This window comes from Cottoperca gobio, chromosome 3 (assembly GCF_900634415.1).
Source record: "Cottoperca gobio chromosome 3, fCotGob3.1, whole genome shotgun sequence".
Taxonomy (NCBI): domain Eukaryota; kingdom Metazoa; phylum Chordata; class Actinopteri; order Perciformes; family Bovichtidae; genus Cottoperca; species Cottoperca gobio.
The window spans coordinates 19,151,145-19,163,166 of NC_041357.1; the positions used below are offsets into that span (position 1 = coordinate 19,151,145).

Consider the following 12,022-nt stretch of genomic DNA (forward strand, 5'->3'; position numbering starts at 1 on the left):
ATAAAGTAGAACAAATGAATGTAAGGTCACAAAGGCAGACACAAATCCCCCTGACCCACTTTACCACTCACTCGGATATCAATTATGAAGAAAGCTGTGAATTATTTACGTGGCGGTGGACTACAGTATGATGCTTTGCAATCTCAAGAGCGTTCATGTATTATACACGTGTAGATCAAACATCATCTTCATTTCATACGAGACAGACATTCCTCCACAACAACACAGAAAGAAGGTCAGAAAGAGAACGGAAAAGATACTGAGCGATCTTTAAAGTTTGAGTTTAACTCTGACTTTTGTTTTCCTCACTTTGTAAGCTCGTGCTCTGAAAGCAGCTGCTTCAGGTGTCTGGAGAGCAGCTTCTTCTCCATAGAGAGGCGAACCCAGGCTCTGGCCTTGCCCACGTCCGTCTTGATCTCACTGATGTTCTGAATGTGTCTGCAAATGAAATAACGGACGGAGAGGTCAGAGTTTATACGTAAAAACAAAAGCAGAGATCAGGACGTTGTAAGTTTCTCTGTGCTCGCCTGAGATCTCAGGTTAACAGTATATATAGTGAAGTAGGAACCATCTTGTTTGTATCCAGTGTGTCTGTTTGACCCGGTGTTTACATTATTAAATGTCTTCTACCGAAAGAAAAAAGTGTCTTGTGTAGACATCGCTTACAAACAATTAAGAGGATAATTAAAGGAAGAATTAAACCAGATAATAATGAAGGCAGTTGAAGCACATATTCATGCTGTTTGTGGTCATCAACCAAGTACTTTTATTTAGATACGTTATTTCCTGTAGTGTCTCAGTTGAGCCACCATGGTGATATGAATACAAATTATACATTGTAACACAGTCTGCGGTCGCACTCACTCACGCACGCACACACACACCCTACAGTACATGCACAGACTGCCATCCAACCAACAAACTGCCTGTCCTGCTGACACACCAGCAGTCATCATGTGGTGTGCATAATATGTGCAGTGAGAGTAAAGCAGCAACAACTGATGACAAGTAAATGTTTAGAGCTGCTATTAACAATCATTTCTATTAATTCTTTTGAGTCAAATTTATAAATCTTATGTTATGATATAAATATATATAGTATAAATATAGTTTATTATTGTTATTATTACAAATGTTATTCAGAAAATCTGACTTGAATATATAGGGTGTATCCATACTTTTTCATTCTTAATGAGCCATTGTGGCTTCCCCCAACATTACCCACCCTGAGTAAAGAAACGTCTCCGTGTGCCTCTGTTGTGGCATTTCTAACCACGGACGTGGTCCCATGTCATCGCTCCGAGCCCCCGTCGGGCCTCCGATGTCCAGACACATTCCCTTCCACTCCACCTGTGCCATAAGCTTCGTCTGCTAAGAGCTCTTCATGTCCCCTCCTCTACCTTCCATCCCCCTCCCCCTCCCCGTCTCCACCCCCACCCCAAGTAACCCAGTTTCCTCTGCTCGTTATCTCCATGGCAACAGAGCAAACACCTACCATGTGCACTGTTATAGTAACATCTTAGAAGCCACAGGGTAACGCAGATTAGAGGTGTTGCCATCATCTCTAATGGGAATAAATAATGTGAGCAATTGTGATAGGAAGTTGTCTTTTTGTTTTGTAAAAAATACTTTAAAGACAATACGATCAATTATTAAAACTCATTAAGGGAGGCTGGTGGTTGCGTCTGTGACCGAGTGTGTTTACGGTCATGGCGTCAGACAGTGTGGCAGGAGGGTCTATCTGTCTATCCATAGAGTAGAGACGAGTGTTTGCACCCCGAGCTGACGCCTCCTTTCTCAGTCAGAGTGGCAGTCAGGGGGGGTGGGGGGGCTCTGGTAATTAGGGTGGAAGTAACGTGCAGTTGAACTCTGCGCCTCCTTCCAGCAACACGCGCCCCGACCCTCAACTCTGACTGGGGATGGTAGATAACACGACGACACACACGCACCGGTGTTAAAGCGTGCAGGTGTGCTGCAGGAGCTCTCAGCGTCATTGAATGTGATCTATGCTTATAATTATACTAGAGTAGAAAATCTGGAGCAAACTGGGGAACAAAGATGGCCTCGGGGTCTGAGATGGTGCTGCATGTCATGTACTCGCTCTTTTCCTTTATTTACACTCACATTTCTCACTGTATGATCTAATAAAGGCCAGACTTTTCTTCTGTAACAGCACCACTACTATGGAAAGATCTGCCTGAGAATCCGTATCACTTTCATTGAACGGCTTTCTTTTCATTTGGATCTGGCAAATGTGCATGTGTGTAAGGTTGTGTGAGCATGTAATTGTCTCTATGAGTCTGTATATTTATGTGGGAATGTATTTGAACATTTATATATGTATTTGGTTATTTCTATTTTCTCTTATGTTATTGCCGTATGCTTGCAGTGCTAAATTAATTAACTTTATTATTTAATAACTAATACGTACAGCGGTGATTTAGTGTCGGCCAAAGCAGACATTTCAGCAGAATCGCTTTATACTTTTATAGTAGGAAAAGCAATATCCAAATATATGTGTGAGGTAACATTTTAAAAGTCTATATTATCATGTAAAACTATTATGTGTTTCGGGAATACTAGAGATCTTAAATATTAGTTACTGATATTTAAGATCTCTAGTATATATTGTGGTAGTTTAAATGTTCACTGAACCAAAACACAACAAACATTGGGCCCAAATTTGAATTGCCTCCTCTGAATGTGTGAAGACACTAGAGTAGGAATGCAACCCGTGGTAAATATTAAAAATCTTGACCTGGGGATCCAGAGTCCACTAAAAACAACATAGAAAACTGCTGCTAGGTGTTGTTTGACAGTCTACCACTGGAGGGCAGTCTTAGTCAAACTTACTTTCCTCTGATGGTGACCAGCTAATACCAGCTTTGGGTGAACTGGGTGAAATCAAAGGAGACTTCATCTCATCCTAGGGCTGCAACTAACGATTATTTTCTAGATTCATCATTTGGTCGATAAAGTTTCTCAATGTCCAAGGTGATGTCTTCAAATGTCGTGTTTTGAAAGTCTAAACACAAAGATGTTCTGTATAATATGATATAGGCCTAAAACAAAGAAAAACAGGAAATCTCCACATTTGAGGGGCTGAAAACAGCATTTACATGAAAAATGACTTAAACGATTAATTGATTATCAAAATAGTTGCCGATTATTTATCATAGACTAATCGTTGCAGCTCTACGTCATCCTTCATTGAGTTCCTCCTCACCTCATGTCCTTGATCAGGGAGACTTTAAGCGGGGGCATGGCTGATACGCCACCATCAGATTTGCGTCTTTCGGTGTCATGAATAAAACCTGGTGTGGAGAGAGAAAAATGCATGTGTAATTGCAACAACATTCACTAAGTGTGTAAAGTTTTGCTCATTGGGTGATTTCAGTCTTTACCTGGAGGTCCCAAACCACCTGGAGTTGCATTTTTCTTCTCTTTGCTCTCATGATAGTGCAGCAGGTGAGACCACAAGGCAGATTTACCCTGAAAACATACACTAGTGTTATTATTTTCACTGAGAACACACTGCATGTCCACCAGCGGTGGAGAATCTATCATGTGGAATGGTGACAGCGTTGTTGTGGTTTTGTCCCGACCTGTTTGACCTGCAGCCCGTGGCTCCAGATCCTCTCCAGCAGGTCACACAGACTCGCAATTAGAGTGTTCTCCTCAACACCTGTGATGCTGACCTCTCCGTGACCCAACTCCACCGCCTCCCGTCCCATCTTCTCTACCAGCATACGCTTGGTCTGCGTAGAAACACACACGTAAACAAACGCACACGCACAAGCACACACACACACACAAACACACACACACAGTTGTAACTCAAAGTTCTGATGACAAGGACATAAAACTAATCAGCAAATTCCTATAATCATTTTTGTTCAGTAAGAAAATCTATTAACAAACAGAAGACTAATCTGTATTAACACAAAGCCTTCATTTGGTTTTGCAATGTTTTCAGTTGTATTGATATTTCAGTGACACAACCTGTCATCCTTGTGAATGCATCGTGTTCTGCTCACTGCTGCTAACAGAATACTGAAAGGATCAAATGTAAGTCTCAACACAGAGCACCACAGCAGGTCTAATCACAAGATCAGCGACGGATGGGTAAATGTTGATATGTAGAGTAAAAGTACTTCTAGTGGTCGGAAGACTAGAAAGGGGCTGTAATGTAAATAACACTCAAAATGATTAATAATTGAAAACTAAATGCAGACATTGGTCATAACTCCAAATTATAAAGATTCTCTTTAACCTTTATTCCATTGCAGTACTCATTCTGAATTGCTTTGTGTAACAAAGAAGCAACAAGCAAAGAGAGCAAAACTAAAATCAACTGCAGCACAAACCTTGTTCCTGCACTCTTTCAGAAGTCCTTCAACAAATTTCCAGTTTGTCTGAGCAATGACAGAAGGTGACAGGTTGGACAGTTTGGGCTGTCTGATGGTCGTGCCCAGGTTCCTGGCTTCCTGGATGTACTTCTGGTAAAAGGCAGAGAGAGTTCAGTCAGCTAACCACAAAAGGAAACAGACAAACACTCAGTCGGAGAAAACAACTCAGCTCTCTGGTGGGCTCACGTCACTAGTGACGGTTACTACAGAGGCACCAGAAATACTAGAATATCTACGGGAGTTCAATCAGTTTGTTCTACAGTGACGAGTAATGGAGGCTGTCATGACTTTGGGTTGCTGTACCTTTTATCCTTCTTTCCTTAAAACAATTAAATGTGCTGTAATTCAAATGGAAACATATAAGAGAATCAAAAAAGATTAGCTCTGTACAGGTTTATTTATATAAAAGAGATGCACTGAGTGACACTAGATAACTAAGAGGACTCTTTCCATATTTGGCGAATGACCGAAACAACATTTGAAACTTTTTACCTTTGTTTAATTTATCTTGCTTTTGCCTTGTGGAGCGCTTTGTTGTAACATTTGTTATGTAAAACATGCTATTTACTGTAGCTGAAATGTATTATTATTATTTAACATTGTCAGAACAATGTAAACAGTGACTATCACATAGAACTGAGATGTACATTAAAAATATTTAACAAATCAAGCCTATTACAATTAAATGATTGAGGTCTAAAACCTTTTTTGACGTCCCAAACATGACATGTTGAGTGACACCGATCAGATAAAGTTCAGCTGCTGGTGGTGAAGGAAGCAGAGGGAGGTAAAGACCACATGGGTGGACAGGTTCATGTGGCACCAGCAGCGTGAACGCTAAAGACCTCACAAACTACCCACACATACCACGTCCACAGTCACCGACTTTAGACAGGGCTTGAAGGACTGCGAGAGCCAGTAGTAGTCAAGATACAGCAAGAGCTGCAGCTCCGGAAACAAACACTCTACATGCTGAGAGTAATGTGAGTGTGAGTACAAAGAGAGGTGGAGAAAAAAGACAGTGACCAGAAGTGTGAGAGGGGGGTGGGAGAGCAGACAAGATGGTGAGAGCGAAGTCAAAATAAAGCAGACAGGTCATGCAAAATAAACAAAGACAACAGAGCTCAGGCAGTCAATCTGTATGAATATGAGCTGAGAGAGGAAATCACTGCGGTGACCCCTCACCTCTCTCTGGTCGTTGTCTAAATAAAGGTGCTCAGCGTGCTGCTTCTGCCGATCCCTCCTCCTCCACTGGGCGGGAGCACTCCTCTTAGTCCATCTGGAACACAAAGCAACTTTGATCAACTTTATATACACAAACATCGTCAAGGTTCGATTTATTGGGTACAGTTTAGAGCAGGAATCCTTCTTCTGGCCATCCAAACAGGTTGTGTGAATTATGTGAATTAGGAAAAGTTAATAATGAATCATATTTTCTTCTGCATTGTGTTTATAATGATGAGTTAAGAATATCTTTATTAAATCAATTAATGGATTGATTATTTAATGTTGGTGGTTATAAGTTGGACACCTTTGTTTCTAAAGCTTGGAAACAAACATCAGTATTGTTTAATTGTTTAGTATTATTTGTAATTTATGTTGCTTCTCTGGTTTATGGTCTCTTTCTCTAATAAATGGTTTCTTGTAAGCCTGTTTGAGCTGGGACTATTATTTATTTCTGGGCATATATATTTACTAATAATAATAATAAAAGGTCTAAAAGGTTAATTTGAAGTAATTATAAATTATAGTACAGTTATTGATGTGACAGTAATGTAAAATATTCACTTGTTGCTGATGGGCCCAGTGGAGAGCACGTCAGACTGCAGTCGGGGGAAGAAGCCCTGCTCGTAGCGTCCCTGACCGATCTTCATGTCCAGCAGGTGGGGGTGCAGGGCAGGTGTGGTCGATCTTTATGACTCTCATCTCGATGGCTTTCTCTGTGGAGTAGATGTATGAAGGGTGCAGACATCAGCATTCATCACTCTCACTTGCAAATATCAAAGTGTTCTCATTCAGTAGACGTGAGTGATTAAGAGCCCTTGGCACAACATGTACTTTAGTTTTTGGGCCAAAATCTAAATATTACCAATTTGCAATTCATGCGATCATCTGGTCATGAATTCTGCATGTTGTATAAGTGTCAACGCAAACAATTAATTTAGGATTGGTAAGTGAAGAATATAAGAGATTACCAAGTCATTTTCCTTTTTTCTTTTCTCATCTTCTCACCAATCATCCAACTAAGGTTCTCATATTCTCTGTCGCTAGTTATGTTAAAAACAAGGATACATTTTTTTAGCGAACGACTGACAGAACAGAAAGAGTTAAAATAGAAAAAAATACAGTTCCTCCCAAACACCCACAGAACCAAAAGAAGAAAATAGGTTTTCTTTTTCATTAAAGTCACCCATGAATGCAGCTTTAGACATTGATTTTCTGAAGCCTGATTAACAACCCACCCACACATAGTTCAGAACAATACAAAGATAGATACATGGATCAATAGAAAACGTACAAAACATTTGCACAAGATGAAAGATGTAGCACCAAAATTTCCAGAACCCAAAAATGATTGGTGAAGTAAGACAAAGATTTGATTCACAGAAAATAATGTATTATTACCCATTCACCTACGTGCTGTAAGTTATCAGATCACCACCAAGAAGATCAGTGAAAGTGCTTTTAATGGTTAATAACATAATGTTCACCAAGCTTTGTAAAAACTGACATGTATGCAATGCATTAGGGATCTCTTACATCTACAGTGATGAGTACATTTAAAAAAACATTTAGCATCTCCAAACTAGAATAGAACTCTGTTGTATTGTGTTCTGAGTAGTTCCTACGCAGACAAGTCCAAAGGAAGTCCATCCATCCTCGAGGAGTGTAGCCAACGTAATGCATTGCACACACATTCAGAGAGCAGCCACCCGGGGACATTTAAGGTAACGAGAGCTAACATTACGAAGGTGAGTCTTGTCGTTCTCGAGCCCAATGGCATGAGGTCCAGGAGCGACAAAATCTGCTTTTTCGTGGCTTTATCAGTAGAGAAGTGTTTATCCAGAGATAAAGACGGGTCCAAAGAGCTGAGGCACATTGATACATTTGAGTAATATATGGTGCTTTGAAAGCAAACAAAAATATTGCAAAGTATTTTCTTATTTCTATGAATTCTACAAAGCTGAAGATGATTTTCAGGCCTGATATTTTTTTTCCTTACCTGCTTCTTCAATGTTTGTGCATTTCTGGTACATCGAGGTGCGCAGTGTGGGCGTGCGGACGTTCAGCATGCGTATCTTGTCCACACGGGAGTCAAACACCCTCAGCGTGTGCTCCTTCTCCTCGTCGTCATGACAGAGGATCTTACTATCGATGAAAGAGGCGAACATCTGCGTCTCCAAGAAACGTGACAGGAAGGGCAGGTAGGGCTCTGGCTGGTCCGACAGGAAGGACGCCTGCACACACAAATTAAAAGGGAGGAATTTAATGTCATATACTATGGCAAAATAATACCTTTCACTATATCATGCTATTAAAAAACATTCTATAGCACTTTACCTTGTCAAAGTTCTGCATCTGGTCTCGATTGGTGAACCAGGACTCTTTGTCCTGGTTAGGCTGGATGACAAACACCTCGTAGTCTGCGAACATCTGGGTGAAACGGTTGGCGAAGACCTCACGCACATGGATGTTGATCTGGTGCATCTTTAGCTCCTCCTCATCACACTGAACCCGCATGTCCCTATGGCTGCTGGCATCCTCTCTCACCTCCAGCTGATGTGCACGAGCATCCATTAACGCACATAAGGAAAATACCAAAATAAAGAAAAGAATAAAAAAACAGGAAATGGCGTGTGAGAAAGAAGTGAGATGAAGAAAAGCAGAATGTGGTTTTTCTTGTTATCTCATCAAACTGTTATCACAGGCTGCTGATGAAGCAGCAGGGTTATGGGAAAGGAAGACATCTGTCACCCAAAGCAAACTGAAACACAAGTTGTTGTTTTTAGCATGTCTGTGGGTCAGCTGGACAGACTCCAGCTCTAGGGGGCTACGACAACACAGAGCACTTACACTGGATTCACACAAAACTGTAAAATAAAGTCGCAAACAAAGAAACCATTCAATCACTGCGTTGTTCCCTTAAATCAAATTCAGCAGTGACTTTAGATAAGAATACATATAAGTGGGGTCTGACCTCATTGCTGGGAAACTAGACACAGACGATGAGCTAATCCGTTCATGGAAAGCTAATGCTGGCCACTAGTGCATAAGCGGATTAGGCTGCACAGAGACTTTCTCTAATTAGCAGCTAATTCATCCATCTATCAGTCATTAGAGAGAGTATTTCATCACACTGTTTGTAGGACACTCAAGCCAAATGAGCCTGTACAGATGCCAACTACATCTGTTGACGTTAGCGACTGTACAAAAAGGGCAGCAGCATTTCAGAGGCAGCTGGAGTTGATGTTTTGAAGTGATGAAGTCTCTTGGACGAAGAGCAAAACATTTTCAAGACTCCACATTACTGCGAGTGTCAGCTCACAGCAGTGTGGAGGCTTGACTGAGGAATCTCTTCAATACTCTAATCACTAATCTTGTCAGTAGATATAATAACTTCATTATTACTCAAATATGATGAGGAACAATGTACCTTAACAGTTAAAACAACTTCTTCCATGTTTAAAACAATTTATCTCATGAAAAACATTAAATGTAAACTTGTACTGACAAAACAGCATCTAGTTTACTGTGTGGCAAGGAAGGGGCTCCCCCTTTTGTTTGTTGCCCTTTACTGCAATAATGATGTTAATAACGTAATGATACAATAACCCTTTGTATCTTTTCAGTATATTTAGTAATATTGATTATCATCTCATCCCTACATCATTTATAATCTGGCAAAGACATTACATTGATTAAGTATTCAATTATAATGTCCTATAATTTGCCCCAAAAAATTGAGAGGAGATTGAGTTCCAGGCTCAACTAGGTCTAAATATATAATATTTGTGCAGCCGCTTTTTAATTCATGAGATGAGATCATTTCTCACCTTCTCCAGGCTGACGCCCGTCCTCTTGACCAGAGCCTGCAGTCTGGCAATAGTTTCATTCTCCCTCAGCAGGTAGGAGTTGAGAGGCGAGGCCAGGTTGCCGTTGCGCTTGTCAGAGACCATGTCAACAGATCGAATGCCCCGGTACGTGGTCTGGCTGTCGCTGGAGTGAATATTTCCCTCTGGAAAGATGCCAAAGGACATGAGCACCTCTGAGATCTCCTGAATGAACTCTAGTTTGTTCGGAAACTGGGGCAACTCCTCTGGCAGTTCAATTAAGTGGTTGTCAATGTCCACAAAACACAAGTTAGCCTGGAAGAAGACAAGGAACGAGATAATTAAGCATGAAAAAAACAAACACAAAACAACTATGATATCGAGCCCACAATGCACAAAAAACAGATTTGACGCTAACATTATCGTTGCTACTAGTCCTATAAGTCATACTGTGCTAATGCTAACAAGTCCTAAAAGCACTATTACACAATCAACAAAGCCTATTTTTATATCCCAGTGTTTCCCCTAGATTTACTGCTTTTGGGGGGGGGGGGGGGGGTAGGGGGTAGATAGTACTCTCCTCACCTTTCCTCCGCACTGACTGTAGGTGTATGCGCACGTCAGGTGCGAAGCCCCGCCCTTCGCAAAACGGAGCGAAGGACAGAATGTGAATGCGCAAAGTAGACAGTACAACGTGCACATAAATTAGATCGATAACATAAGCGTTTAGTTTATTTAATGAAAGAGCACCTGTTAATGTGAAAAGTGAGAAACAAACACCTTGAATTTCAGGGGGGGGCGCGGGGCTCCGTTGGGGGGGCGTAGCGCCCCTCCAAGACAATGGTAGGGGAAACACTGTATCCCTTTAGATTTCACCCGACATGTCTCACAGCACATTATACTTTCTATGCACATCTTTCTGTGCATAAAACAGGAAGCAAAAAGACTTGTTAACTTGTCAAATAAACCAAATTGAGAGAGTTTAAACTTAGCATGGGAAGACTCTACGGTGTGTTTGTACCTCCTGTGGCAGCTCTAGATTGGTGCGGTCATCCTGTCCATTGGATTGGAGGCCCATGAGATACGGCACAGGGGCAGTCCAGGAAGTGAAGGAGGGAGGCGGGCAGAATGGGAACGTACACATGTTGCCACTGGAAGGGGAACATTAAGGCTGTGATGCTCTCTGCCACTGTCATCAGCCTCTGGTAATCTGTTTAATGCACACACAGAGAAAGAGAACAGTGGTGAAGTGATATGTGTCAGCAGTATCTACAGCGCAGATTTCAGGTTTCATTTCCCGACTTATTACTTTTAAGCCTCTTTGATGTTAATGATTTTTGAGTGATCACTTGTGCTCCAACATGTTTGGTGGTTTCCATAGCACCATTATCAAAATCACCACATGCAAATGCCTGTTCAATGACAGTGGTGGTGATGGCCTAGTGGTTTGCCTTCCAAACAGAACAAAGTTCAATACCAGGGCTGCCACCATTGTGCCCCTGAGCAAGGTAGTTAAGCCCAAGTTGCTGCAGGGGGACTGTCCCTGTAGTTAGTTCCCTGCAAGTCGCTCTGGATAAGAGCGTCTGCTAAATGACCTGTAATGACGTGATAAATGATCACTTCCACATTTACTGGATATGAGTAAAGGCTGAAAACAAATAGGGCAGCCATCTGTTGCTGTACTGCTCATGATGGACAGTCTTCATAACATCTTAAACTAATTCTAAACTATTAAAGGGCAAGTTTGAGACAAATAAATAGAAAACAGGTTGCATAACCACATTTTATTCCTGAGAAAACTTCTCACACGGCCTTTGCCTGATAAGTCTTGCTTATTTCTCCAAAACACTTTGTAAACAGCACATGACAGAAGAGTTGTGCAACTAGACGTTCTGTTATTTAAAGGGGATGACAATGTTCCTTCAGCTCTTCCGTTTTCTGATAGAAATCACCTGCTGCAATATCTGATAATACTGATTGTCTGGGGCCAAAAGTACAACAAGGACTGAAAGTTTGAAGCCACAGAAAGCAGTGAAGTAACAACTTTCTGCAGCTTTTGTGATTTTGTGACAGTGTGGAGACAACATGGACTAACGTGACATGACAAAAGGAAGAACACCCAACCCTACTGCAGTGCCAACTCTTGAAAATCTGGTTGTCTTTGTTATTGTCTGTTCTTTAAATTTGGGAGTGGAGTAGAGATCAACGACCAACCTTAAAGGAATGAACTGGAATGACACACAATCGGTGTCCAAATTTAGGCAGTGGATCTTCTGAAGTCCACATTTGTAGATCACATATGTCGTAGAAAGCTGATATCTCGTGCAAATGCGTCAAGACATTTGTGAAATTGTTGAACTCTGTGCAGGACCATCGCATTTGAGGAAAAAGTCCTCTGAAGGATCTTTGTGGCCTGAGCCCTTTGGAGGATCCAGACTCTGAGCAGTGACACAGCTGCAGTCAGCTGACCCTCTGGCTAACGTTAAATTCCTTTGTCATGAGTCCACACAGCAACACTCCTTCATGCTCAGGGTTGGTATACATGCAAATATGTGTCCAGTC

General features: G+C 41.4%; 1 protein-coding gene across 1 annotated transcript in view; it reads right to left on the bottom strand.

Moving 5' to 3' along the window:
- dennd5a (DENN/MADD domain containing 5A) overlaps nucleotides 1-12,022 on the bottom strand; it is a 33,834-nt gene that overhangs the window by 6,345 nt on the left and 15,467 nt on the right. Inside the window, 13 exon segments of the mRNA XM_029457979.1 lie at nucleotides 310-438; nucleotides 3,227-3,314; nucleotides 3,405-3,492; nucleotides 3,606-3,758; nucleotides 4,368-4,499; nucleotides 5,595-5,688; nucleotides 6,198-6,307; nucleotides 6,309-6,349; nucleotides 7,633-7,867; nucleotides 7,971-8,186; nucleotides 9,464-9,775; nucleotides 10,482-10,556; nucleotides 10,558-10,670. Of these exon segments, the coding sequence (XP_029313839.1) occupies nucleotides 310-438; nucleotides 3,227-3,314; nucleotides 3,405-3,492; nucleotides 3,606-3,758; nucleotides 4,368-4,499; nucleotides 5,595-5,688; nucleotides 6,198-6,307; nucleotides 6,309-6,349; nucleotides 7,633-7,867; nucleotides 7,971-8,186; nucleotides 9,464-9,775; nucleotides 10,482-10,556; nucleotides 10,558-10,670 (1,786 nt within the window).